This window comes from Monodelphis domestica, chromosome 7, assembly GCF_027887165.1.
Source record: "Monodelphis domestica isolate mMonDom1 chromosome 7, mMonDom1.pri, whole genome shotgun sequence".
NCBI classification, from domain to species: Eukaryota; Metazoa; Chordata; class Mammalia; order Didelphimorphia; family Didelphidae; genus Monodelphis; species Monodelphis domestica.
This window is the reverse complement of record NC_077233.1, coordinates 197,818,277-197,831,330: the sequence shown is the minus strand read 5'-3', so window position 1 is coordinate 197,831,330 and position 13,054 is coordinate 197,818,277. Positions and strand designations below refer to the sequence as shown.

Genomic DNA, 13,054 nt, shown 5'->3' with positions numbered 1-13,054 from the left:
CTTTCAAGCTGGGTGACCCTGGGCAAGTCACTTAACTCCAATTGCCTAGCCCTGAAATCAATACTTGGATGAATTCTAAGACAGAAGGTAAGTTGTTGTTGGTTTTTTAATACATTGATTCAGTGATTCTGATCCTATATCATCCATTTCTGTCTGTGATTTCTTCCCACCCTTTCTGGAGTCTGGTTGCCCTCTCTCAGAAGCCTGCAAATAATGAGGTAATACTCCACTTTGTTAATGGACAGAAAAATTGTCAGATACTAATTGTCCAAAATAAATTTCTTTGCAGCTGGCATACATTGGCTACCTGATGCTCTTTAACTACATTGTGTTAGTGAAGATGGAGCGCTGGCCTTCTACCCAGGAATGGATTGTCATTTCCTATATATTCACGTTGGGAATAGAGAAGATGAGAGAGGTAACTGCCTCCCTACAAGACAACCTGGACAAAAGGAAATAGAAAGGGGGATTTTAGTTATATTTATGGCTACCCTGGGTTACTTGGGATTCAAATTTGACAAGAAACTACTTTTCCTAATGCTGCCTAAGGAAGATTTGAACTTTTTCCAGGGTTCCCATTTCTTTCTCACTGACAATTCTGTGGATACTCTGCTCATTCAGATGCTTATAGGATTAATATCCCATGATACACTCATCCTGGGTATTTATTTTCAGCTAACACAGTTCTCCCAGGAAGCTCTGTAAAGGGTTTTCTCTCTCCTTCCTTGTTAGATTGAGCACATACTTGTGAACTGTCATTGAATCTTTTCTTGGCCCTTTATATGATTGAGTCTACTTTTTCTGCCTTCCCTCAAAGTGGGGTTCTTTGGACTATTTTTTAGAAGTTGCTGTTATTATGAAAATGGATTTAATATTTCATTTCCATTCCCATCTTTGACACCACCTATATAACTTTGGCAAGACATTTAACATCCCTGGGCCTCAGTTTCCTCATCTATAAAATTGAGAATGTTGGACTACAGTAGAGCTTCTGGGAATCCTTCCAGTTCTATGAGGCTAAGCTTTCTTAAAGAACCACTTTCTAAAGTCTGCCATGTCTTCATCTTCCTTCTGGCTGTTTGGTGAATACTTCCCCATTCCCTTGACTCTTTCTTTGAGAACTTCAATCACATCAGTATTGCCATTTGCTCCTAGAAAGAGTATCTAAGTTATCTATCCTGTCCTTCCATCACCAACTTTGTGGCTTCTCAAGACTCCTTTTCCTAGCCACCACTCCCCTATGTCATTAGAATGTAAACTCCTCAAGGACAGGTAGTACTCTATTACTTTTCCCAGCACTTAGCACAATACTTGGCACTATAATAAATTCTCAATAAATACTTTTCATTCATTCTTTCTCACCCTCACTTCTCTCCCCCTTAAAAGAAAAAAAAAAGAAAATATAGCATCATAAGTTACTTAACTTCTCTTTAAATTTACTCTGTAATTTACTCATATGTAAACTGAAGAATTTGGACTAGATGGCCACTAAAGTCCCTAAAGCTCTGCTGTTATGACCTCCAGATCATGCATTTTAAGCAAACTTCCCTATTATCAGCTCCAAAAGGTGCCAGAAGTAAATGTTGTAGAGATCCAAAGCCACAAGAGGGCTCTGCAGGCTGCTTCCCAGAGCCAAGAGTCCAGTCTCAAAAATTCTGACATTCCAAAGGAGAGAAATGAAAAACCCAAGGGCAGCTGATCTTGGACAGGGCTCATCGTGAACCTGCCACACCTTCTCTGGTATGAGACTGAAAGAGCCAGTGAACAGCCTTTCTGGAAAAATGTCAGGTCCACTTAGCTTCTAAAAGCTCCCCTCAGGTGTCACTGTCACAGGGATATGATGATAAATGGCCTAATGGATGGGGAAGCTCGCTGAGCTCTTTGGAAGAAAGGTTCTCTATAAATCCAAAGCATTATCACCATGATCGCCACTGCCATCATCATCATTATTGCTAAAATTGGCTCAGGGACTCTTGTGCTCTCTCCCTGCTTCCCAACTGAGAGCCATGAGCTCTATGGTCTTCTTCTCCCAAAGGGAAGACTTGAAATCCATCTATTTGCATAGATGACATTATTGTTATTAATAACAGCAGGAATAATCATTGGATGCTTTCTATGTTTTTTTTTTCCCCTTTACCATCTGTTAGATAAGTGCTACAGATATGATTACCCCATTTAATGAACTGAAGCCTAGAAAGATTTAGTAACTTGCTCAACACAAGTAGGAAGTACATGGGGTGGGATTTGAATCTAGGTTTTCTTGCTCCTAAGCCTTATCTGCCATGCCATGAAACACTCCCTCTTCTAGTAGCATTAAGGATCTCAAGGTGACACTCAGAAGCCATGACAGGCACTATCTGTAAGATGGAAAGAGCAGTATCTGTTTTCTACTGAGCTCTCTAGTACCAACGTAGAGTCCTTAAATAAAAACCTCGTTAGAGGGGGCAGCTGGGTAGCTCAGTGGATTGAGAGCCAGACCTAGAGATGGGAAGTCCTAGGTTCAAATCTGACCTCAGACACTTCCCAGCTGGGTGACCCTGGACAAGTCACTTGACCTCCATTGCCTAGCCCTTACCACTCTTCTGCCTTGAAACCAATACACAGTATTGGTAAGGTTTAATTTTTTAATTTTTTTTAAACCTCCTTAGAGCAGTTTGAGCATTTCAGGAATAGGGTATAGTCATCGTCCAAATATTTCCACTCAGGTTTCCCTACATGGTTCACTCAGACTATAGCAGTCTTGTGGGTTTCCTACCCACAAATGATACAGATTTGATATTTGCCAAATAGAGTTGGGAATTCATCGGACTCTAAAAAACAAATCTGTCAAAAGTTCTTTGGTCAAATAAATAAATAAATAAACTATGAAAAGTTTTTTTTTTAAAAAGTTCTTTGGGTATCAGTTCTTTGGCCAACTCACTTGCAATTTTATTACCAAACAAACTTTACCAATAGGAAGAAATTAAGGAAAGAATCCAGTACAAAGTATATGGAATTGTGCCAATTCCTAGAATGGAGGAGAAAAGGAAGCAAGATAGCCTCAATGGCTTACTTTACTTCCTCCCATTAGGAAGAAATTAAGGCAGGATTCCAATACAATGCAGATGGAATTGTTCCATTTATTACAATGGGGGAGAAAAATGAAGCAGGACAGACCCCATGGCTTACTCTTGAAAAGGATGTAGGTAACATAATACCAAGGATCTTAAGACCTGGGTATATTTTTCACCTCAAGCTGTATAGGAGATAGTCAATAAACATTTATTAAATACTGTCAGATGTGGAGCTAAGCAATGAGGATACCAAGAAAAATCAAAATACAGTCTCTGTCCTCAAGGAGATCATGTCCTAAAGGGCAATACAGCGTGCAAAAAATTGTGTGTATATATATATACCACAAAAGGGAAAGCTAATCCACAAAAGCATTCAGGAACCCAAATCTTAAAAATATATGTGAAAAACTTGGAAATAAAAAGGGAAGACCTAATGATAATTCAGATTTCTGTAGTGTTTAACAATTCTAAAAGTGTTTACCTTACAACTTCAATATAAAGTGGGTAAGAAAAAGTAGTATCATTATCCTTATTTCACAAATGGAGAAACAACTTCATAGAGGTTTAGGGACTTGCCCAAGGTCACCTAGTGAATACATGGCAAAGGCTAGGCTTCTATCCCCATTCCCTGATACTTCTGCAGGGAGTCACCCAGGCAGGAAATAGTGAGTGAATTTTACTCTGATCTTCTAACTGCAAGTCCAGGGGTCTTTCCTCTACCCTAAAGTGCTTTTCATAAGTTATTGCTCCAAATGCAGCATCAAGGAGAGGCAGTGCCTAGTAGAAGTTTTCCGAGTGAAGTTCTGAGCCTTTCCTCTGAGATCTAGGACATCTGTTGGAGCAGCGCCATCCCCTATCCTGAGTTTCTGACACTTAAGTCCACATGAAAGACACTTTGCTATCCTGGGACTGAGAGTCACAAGTCTCAGTGTTCTCAGCACACACAGACATACACACCTTTATTCAAACCAAGATCCCAAAGACATGGGAATATTTATAACCTTGCAATTGTTTCCCTCAGGTGTGTATGAGTGAAGGTTTTCTGATTTAACATGCTTCCAGTCACCCAGGCAGGAAATAGTGAGGGGCTTTTACATGCTCTGCTCTTGAGAGTATTAGGAATACTGAGAGCAATGGGCATAACAACAAGGTAAGGTTGAACCTAAGCCAGCCCCCCACTTTTCACAGCACAGATGTCCCTCGTGGAGGTATAACAAGGATGGCAGTCTGGCTAATTGTTTCTTATAAAAGGAAGAAACCCTAATGAGATCAATCTGGTGCTTCATGCAACTAAACCACCTTGGGATTCTCAACCAAGAAGATAGTAATAGCTAGTATATGTGCAGCACTTTAAGGTCTGCAAAGCACTCAAGTGGACTTCTGTTGATTCTAATTCAAAAAGGATTTATTCAGGCGCCACGCTAGGCATTGGCGATACAAGGACAAAGAATGGAATGATCCCCACTTGCAATAAGTTTACATTGTAATAGGACATAGATAGATAGATAGATAGATAGATAGATAGATAGATAGATAGATAGATAGATAGATGGATGGATAGATAGATAAATGGATGGATAGATGGATAGATAGATAGTTGGATAGATAGATAGATAGACAGCTAGACAGACAGACAGATAGATAGATAGATAGATAGATAGATAGATAGATAGATAGATAGATAGATAGACAGACAGATAGAGAGAGATGGTTGGATGGATAGATAGATAGTTGGATAGATAGATAAACAGAAAGACAGACAGACAGGCAGACAGACAGACAGATAGATAGTTGGATAGATAGATAAACAGAAAGACAGACAGACAGGCAGGCAGACAGACAGACAGACAGATAGATAGATAGATGGATAGATAAATGGATGGATAGATGGATAGATAGTTGGATAGATAGATAGACAGACAGCTAGACAGGCAGGCAGACAGACAGACAGATAGATAGATAGATAGATAGATAGATAGATAGATAGATAGACAGACAGACAGACAGATAGAGAGAGAGATGGTTGTTTGGATAGATAGATAAACAGAAAGACAGACAGGCAGGCAGACAGACAGATAGATAGTTGGATAGATAGACAAACAGAAAGACAGACAGACAGATAGATAGATAGATAGATAGATAGATAGATAGATAGATAGATAGATAGATAGATAGATTCATCACCCAGGTAGAAGCTGACTACTTCCAAAAGGAGAAAGTCAAGCTCATCTCTTTCCCCTCCCTTATTCCTTCAGATTTTGATGTCAGAGCCTGGAAAGCTGTTACAAAAGGTGAAAGTATGGCTTCAAGAGTACTGGAACGTCACAGACCTCATAGCCATTCTCCTATTTTCCGTTGGGATGATCCTTCGTCTACAAGATCAGCCATTCCGGAGTGATGGGAGGGTCATATACTGTGTTAACATCATTTATTGGTATATCCGTTTGTTAGACATTTTCGGCGTGAACAAATACTTGGGCCCTTACGTTATGATGATTGGGAAAATGGTAAGGAAGGGTCTTCTGGTTTTCTGTGGGGTGCTTTAAGGGGAGGAGTAGTGATCATGAGAAAAGAAAGAATTTAGTTGGGTCTGTTGGAATGCACAGGCTCAATGGCAGACATTTATGTCTCTCATCCAAGGACCAACCTAGCTAAGGGCAGAGAGGTTCATCACCAGAAGGCTGACCACCAGGTGATGATTATTTTTGGCCACAGCTCATGACATCATCCACTAAGGATGCCATCTGCATCAGTGGAGGGAGTGCCCACCCCGATGAAATCATGGATCCTTGAAGTCCTGAGGTAAGTTGGCAGAGTATAAAATAGACTTGGCCTTGATTTTCCTGGTCTCAGTCCCTCAAGGTCACAGAATCATAGGATTTTGAGCTCAAACATAAACAATCCTGCCCAACTCCTCCTATTTCAAATTGCTTCATAATTTAAATATACTCATACAAATGGCTAGGGAGTGAGTCTTCCCAGGAGAGAGGAAGTCTCTGCTCCGAAAACTCTTAATGAATTTAATTCTCTCTCTTGTGTTGGAGAGGCCACAATGCCTTCCAAAGCACTGAGGAGAGAAAAGACTCCAAATGGCCCTTTCTCAGATTCCTATCCTGGCAAGAAGGATGACTCTCTAGAAGAGAACTCAGAGACCATCATTTCCAACCCCCTCATTTTGCAAATGAGAAAACCAAGATTCAAGCTGATTAAATGACTTGCTCAAGGCCACACAAGAAATGTCAAAGACAGAATTTGACTCCAGCCCCTTCTGCCATACTACCCATTTCCTTATCTCTGTAGCCTCTGGAAAAGGGGGATTTTGTAGGTAGTATATCAGAGGCACTGAGGCCACTCTCTGGTTAATAAATGCTCACCTACAGTTTTCAGCTTTATCACTGGCACACCTTGGTCATCCATGGGGGCCGCACAGCCAGGATATCACCCTAGAATAGCAGCATCACTTTATCTGTACAAAGCTGAGGGAATTATTCATTCCCTCCTGCCTGCTTCCTCCCACAGCCACTGTGGGGAGCATCAAGGCTGCTTTTAAAGCAGCTTTTCTCTTTTCTGAACATGTCATTTACTGTAATGAATCACTCCCCAGCTACCTGCCTTTCTCACATTGCTGGAGCTCTTTCCTTGAATGTTCTGTAAAAAAAAAAAAAAACAATTTGCTAACAGCCTCTATCCACTCTCCCCCAATGTGGACACCTTTTTGTGAGCAATTAGACAAGATGTTTTTAAAATCATTCTTCACTTAAGTTTTAGTACCCTTTTCTTTTCTCCTCATCGTTTGGTCAGCCAAATAGTGTTTATAAAACAGTTCCATGAATTTGGCATGCACCTAAAGATAATCCGAAATAATAGGGCCTCTGTCCCAAGAGACACTAACCATTTGAGGCAAATGCAGGGAGGGGTCTTCTCCAAACACAAAATATAAATTTTTAACATTTTGTTTTCATTTTAGCTTTTTAAAATGCAGGGATGTCATATGAAAATTTGGAGAGCATGTTCCTTTGCTCTGTGCTTTCTAGTGGCCATAGACTCGAAGATTTTAGAAACAGAAGGGACCTTAGAGGTTACTCAGTCCAAATGTCTCATTTTTGTAGGGAGGAAAACAGGCTCAGAAAGGTTAAGTCACACACCTAATAATTATCAAAGGTGAGATTTAAACCATTCCTTCCTGACTCTTAAGTACAGCATTTTCATCTGCTATGTCAACTTGCCACTAACATTCTATCTCACACCACCATCATTTGGATACAAATAGAGGAATTCAAGATGGTAGCCCATCTCAGTTCAGGCTCTTGAAATAGAGACAATATGGCCTAGAGTAGGGCAAGTAGGTAGCACAGTTGATAGAGCACCTGGAGTTCAAATCCAGCCTCTGGCACTTACTACTGTGTGACCCTAGACAAGTCATTTTATCCTATTTGCCTCAGTTTCCTCATCTGTAAGGGAATGGCCAACTATTCTAGTAGCTTTGCCAAGAAAATGCCCAATGGGATCAGACACAATTGAATAACCATAAAACATTGCTTTTTAAATTAGACCTACAACTGTCATTCTAGTCTAGTCTAGTGCTCTTACTCAACAGCCAGCCCACCTCACCTACTAAATCTTCTCTTGATTTTAATGATGAACTTCAAATCAGTCAATATCTTCTAATTCCCAGAACTGATAATAATTCTATTTTAAAAATCATAACATATCCATACACACACTTGCAGACATAAAATATCCATCCAGCTGCCATCCTCTAGGCCATGTTGCTTCTTGATTTCAAGAATTGTGTTATGTAGAATTCTCCCTTATCCAACTGATTCTCCTACCTTAAGCAGAAGGATGGGGGCCCAGTTATTTGAAATGACGAGTCCCAAATGAACTAGATAACTAGAAAGAGTGTGTGTACATATCTGTGATATATATATATATATGCATACAGATATATATGTGAGTCATATATATATATATTATATATACATACTAAAGAGATGTTAACTCATCCTTAAAGTATATATATATATATTTTTTTTTTTAATTCTTATGTTCTGTCTTAGAATCAATACTAAGGATCACTTCCAAGGCAAAAAGAGCAGTAAGGACTAGACAATTGGAGTAAAGTTACTAAGTCACACAGCTAGGAACATCTTAACACACATTTGAACCCAGGACTTCCTATCTCTAGGTCTGACTCACTATCCACTGAATCATCTAGCTGATCCCTTAAATATCTTTTGAAAAAAATAAAGGAAAATTCCCACCAGAGTAATATTATTTTTCAGCTGCATCTCTTCCATTTTTATGACATAAGTACCATTTTTGCCAAGTGTCATGAAATGACCCCAATATCTTCTCCAGGGCAGCAGTCCCAGGTAATATAAGCAAGGATTCACTGTGTTTTCTCTCTAGATTCTAACTTTGACTCTTCTGTCAGTCCAGAATAAGAAGAGAAAAACAAATGGAACATGCACTAAGGGAGGGATGGAGGTGGAGATTAGGAACTGCTACCATTATATGCAGTTTCTAAGGTCTTTAGCTAGATGATTGAGTCACTGACTCAAAACAGAAAAACAAATTGTCGGAAAACTGAATATTATAGTATATAGGCCTTGCCAGTTTTTCTAAAAGGAAGCAGTTCCTCTATTTCAACCTTTGAAGCAATAGGGAGTGTCCCTCTCAGCAATGAGCAAGCAATTATTAAATGCCTACTATGTACCAAGCATTGTGCTAGACTGGAAACACACATACACACATGAATTAAACAGCCTCTGCCTTCAAAGAGCTTACATTCCAATGAGGGAAAAGAACAAGCACACACACAAAAATAAACATAAAGTATTTCCCATGGGTGAGGGAATGGGAAACCCTAGAAACATGAGAAATTCGTAAGGGTCTTGTGTGAAATGGGGTACATGAGTTGAGCCTTGAGGGAAGCTAAGGCAGAAGTGAGGAATAATTGGATTCTGGATATGGACAGTCTATGAAAATTACTTAGATGGAATATGGAATGTCATATATAGGAAACAGCAACAACAACAACAACAAAACCCAGTTTGGATGGACTACAGATAACCAAAGAGTATGAATGGGGATAATATGCAATAAACTTGGAAATGTTGACTGGAGCCAGACTATGAAGGGCTCTAAACACCAAACAGGAGCTGTATTTTTTTCTGTAATGTCAAAAGGGAGCTACTTTGAGCTTTTGGAAAAAAAGAAGGGAAATGGCTGTCTTTGTGCATTGGGAATATCTATTTGGCCATCCATGGAGGAAAGACCAAAGAGGGGAGAAGCCACTTGGGAGGTTATTGCAAAAGTTCCAATAAAAGTGATGTCTGAAGTGATTGTTGTATGAGTACAGAGTCAGTGATAGAGGGGGATATGTTAAGAACATAGTATCAATAAGACATAACTGATGGGATAAGAGTGGGCAAGGAAGAGGTCAGAGTCAAGGCTTATTCAGGGGTTGGAAATCTGGATTCCCAAAAAGATGGTGGTGCTCTCCTATCAACAGTGATGGGGTAGTTAGGAAGAGGAGAAAGAGGGTTTGAGGGAAAAGATACTAAATTCTGTCTTGTGCATGTTGAATTTTAGATGCCTACAGTTGGTGATGTAGCCTTGGAATTTAATAGATAAAGATGAGATATAAAGATGTGAGTCTGATGTGAAAAGAAATGATCATTAAACCCACAAAAATTAATGAGATCATCATGAAAATGTAGAGTGAGAAAGCTCAGGAGAAAGTCTCAGCGAACACCATCAATTGGGGAACTGGAAATGGATTGTGATTCAACAAGGAAGGCTTAGAAGAAGCAGACAGGAAGTGAATGAAAAGAACAGTGGGCAAAAAAATTAAAATAAGATATAAGGAAAGGTGGTCAACAGTACCAAATGTAGCAGGGAAGTGAGGAAGGATGAAGAGTGAGAACAGCAAATCAGATTTGGTCATTGAGAGATCATCAATATCATCGAAGAGAGCAATTTCAGTTGAGTGCTAGTTTTTATCTATTTACTGAAATATGTGTGTGTTTATTTATTTACACAAACACTTGAAGGAATTCGTGAAGGATTTATTGTTTTTTAATCAGTAGAGACAATTCTCTCTCCCAAGGCAGATCACAATGCAGCAATAACTTAGTTGAAAGATTCTAAGGAGTTGCCTGAGGCACACAGATTAAGTGACTTGCCCAGGGTTACAATAGCAAACTAGTGTCAGAGACAGTATTTGAACCCAGGCCTAACTACAAATCTAACATTCTTTACAGTGCACCCTATCACTGTTTCTTTCTATCCCCTCTTTCTTCTCCTCCCCATACTAGAGGCCACAGAAAATGCATATCAAGCACACCCTCCTTGGTCCACCCATCTTTAATGGAGGACCAATTACAACTTTTTCAGCTGGTTGAACTCTTCATAAGTAAATGATGAAAAAGTGCTACTCAAAAGAAAAGAGAGAACAGGGGGAAGGAAAAAAAACATAGCCATGGATATACCCTCTAAAGCTGTCTTGACATAGGTGGTAGCTGAACTTAGGAGAGGTCTGATACTACTGTGCAAAAGAAGAAACGACTAGCTAACAAATTCATTATTTCCAAGAGCTATGATGCAGGATAGAGGAAATGTCAGTGTTTCCAGAGACTCAGACTCAAATTCAAGACACACATATGCATGAGTGTACACACACACACACACACACACACACACACACACACAGCACCTTGAGTTCTATGACAAGTGAATTTTGAATTTGCCTTGAGAATTGAATGACTTAAAACTTATTGAATACCCATGGCATCCTCAGGCCTGATAAAGGACATGCAAGGTAATGAAACAAACAATGAAGAATTTTTTTTTGTTCTGATTGTCTTGGGTTTTATTGAAAATTTTCATTGATAGAAGGATTATTAGAATTTCTTTGAGTTTGTAAACTCCTTAAAGGCAAAGCTTTGCACGTGATAGGCACTTAATAAATACTTTTGGATTGGATTTGGTTGGAAAGATATCATTGTCCTACTTCACTTAAGCTTGCTTCCCAAGATGAGCTATTTGATGTTAAATTAAAAAAAAAAAAAACAGGGAGAAGTTGATTTAGGATATGCAAGATGGGCGATTATCTAGAGATAGAGTTGACAAAGTCATAGGTAAAAATATAGGTGACTAGAAAAAATATTAATAAACTGAGTCAAAGTCAGGATTTACAGGCTCTTACAGCAATGGGCATAATTATTAGTAGTAATATGATGGCATTTCATTGAGATTTGCAAAGTAGTCTTCATATATGACATCTCATCTGATTTTCGGAACAACTGTATGAGGTCAATGATATTATTATTATTGCCTTTTCATAGATAAGGAAACTGAGGCTGGGAGAGACCAAGTAACTTGACTGTGGTCACACAGCTAGAAGATAAGTAAGGTGGAATTTAAGCTTGGATCTTCTTGATTCCAAGCCCCACACTGTCTTCACTCCTTCATCTAGATATGTGGATATAGCTCTTCTCAAGACATAGTTTTGCTGCCCCAAGAACTCTTCTCCCCTCATTTCAGACCTGGAAGAGTACCCCAGGAATATAAAAGGCATGAGCTTCTCTAAGCAACTGGTTTATAGGAGAATGCAGCGAGATGCAGCCAGAGGAAGGTGATCCATCATGAGTGTTTAAATGGGTTGTCCCAACCCCATTTACCAACAGATAATTTCCTTCTTTGGCTGTTCATAGCTTAGAGTGAACTAAAAATCCTCCCTGATAAAATAGACTCTTGGATTTAAGCCTGAGACTTTCCAGCTTTTTAGATGAACAACTTAAATATTCCAACTACACCTGGACCTTGTTCTTCCTGGGTTTGCTTCTTAGGATAACCTCAGATCTTCCTGATTATGATAGCTAGCATTATATATCTTACTTTTAAAGTGTGCAAATTGCTTTTCAAATGATCTTTTTTAAATTATCAAAAGGGAACTGAATTGAGGGACTTGGCCAGTGTCACACAGCCAATCAGTGTCCAATAAGAGATTCCTGATGATAATAACTCACATTATATATAGTGCCTTTAAGGTGTGCAAAGAGCTTAACAAATGTCTCATTTGACACATAAAGACACTGAAGCAGACCATAGTTGAGCGACTTACCCAGGATCACAGTTAGTAAAGGTCTGAAGCCACATTTGAACTCAGGTCTTCCTGACTCCAGGTCCAACTCTGTCTATCCACTGAGCCTCCTAGCTGCCTCTGGCTGCAGAAATCTATCCGGACTTTCCTCGTCAGTACCCCGGAGGACTGACACTTTTCCACTGTTTTCTCTGATGTCAGCATTTATGAGCAGCTAACCGTGTGGGTTTTCTCTCGTCCTTTCCCCCCCATCCCTGTCCCTTCCAGATGATCGACATGATGTACTTTGTCATCATTATGCTGGTGGTGCTGATGAGCTTTGGGGTGGCTAGGCAAGCCATCCTCTTCCCCAACGAGGAGCCTTCGTGGAAGCTGGCCAAGAATATTTTCTACATGCCCTACTGGATGATTTATGGGGAAGTGTTTGCAGACCAGATAGACCGTAAGCAAGTTTATGATTCTCATACACCAAAGTCAGGTATTTAACTTCAATCCAGTGATGTCTTTTCCAAGATCTTTTGTTTGTTCTCAATAAATGGCTCAAGAGAGAGGGCTGTTTCGGGACTTGGATTCTTGGAGGAAAATCAATCCCAGAAGGTACACAGCTAGGAGTAGTGAAACCTTCCTTGGGTACTTATTTCCGATGGTGTCCTCTATGTGACTCAGGTCTGCCAAATTTTCTAATTTCAAAGGGATAAATTATTTTAAAAAAAAAACTAATTCCCTTTTGGGATTTTAAATCCTAGGACCATGTGTTGAGTGTGTGGATATCAAGGAGACGCCATGCTACACCCAGCCCTTTGCATCCCCTTTTTTTAAAAAAATTAAATCCCTGGATTTTATTTCAGAACAAATTTAACATGACCATGAGTATTCCAGTGTGATCCAAAAA

General features: G+C 39.5%; 1 protein-coding gene across 8 annotated transcripts in view; it reads left to right on the top strand.

Moving 5' to 3' along the window:
- Window positions 1-13,054, top strand: part of TRPM3 (transient receptor potential cation channel subfamily M member 3) — a 722,593-nt gene that overhangs the window by 621,918 nt on the left and 87,621 nt on the right. For all 8 annotated transcript variants that reach the window (XM_056804169.1, XM_056804172.1, XM_056804170.1 and 5 more), the window contains 3 exons: window positions 290-418; window positions 5,309-5,560; window positions 12,430-12,604. In XM_056804169.1, the coding sequence (XP_056660147.1) occupies window positions 290-418; window positions 5,309-5,560; window positions 12,430-12,604 (556 nt within the window). The remainder of the gene's footprint in view (window positions 1-289; window positions 419-5,308; window positions 5,561-12,429; window positions 12,605-13,054) is intronic.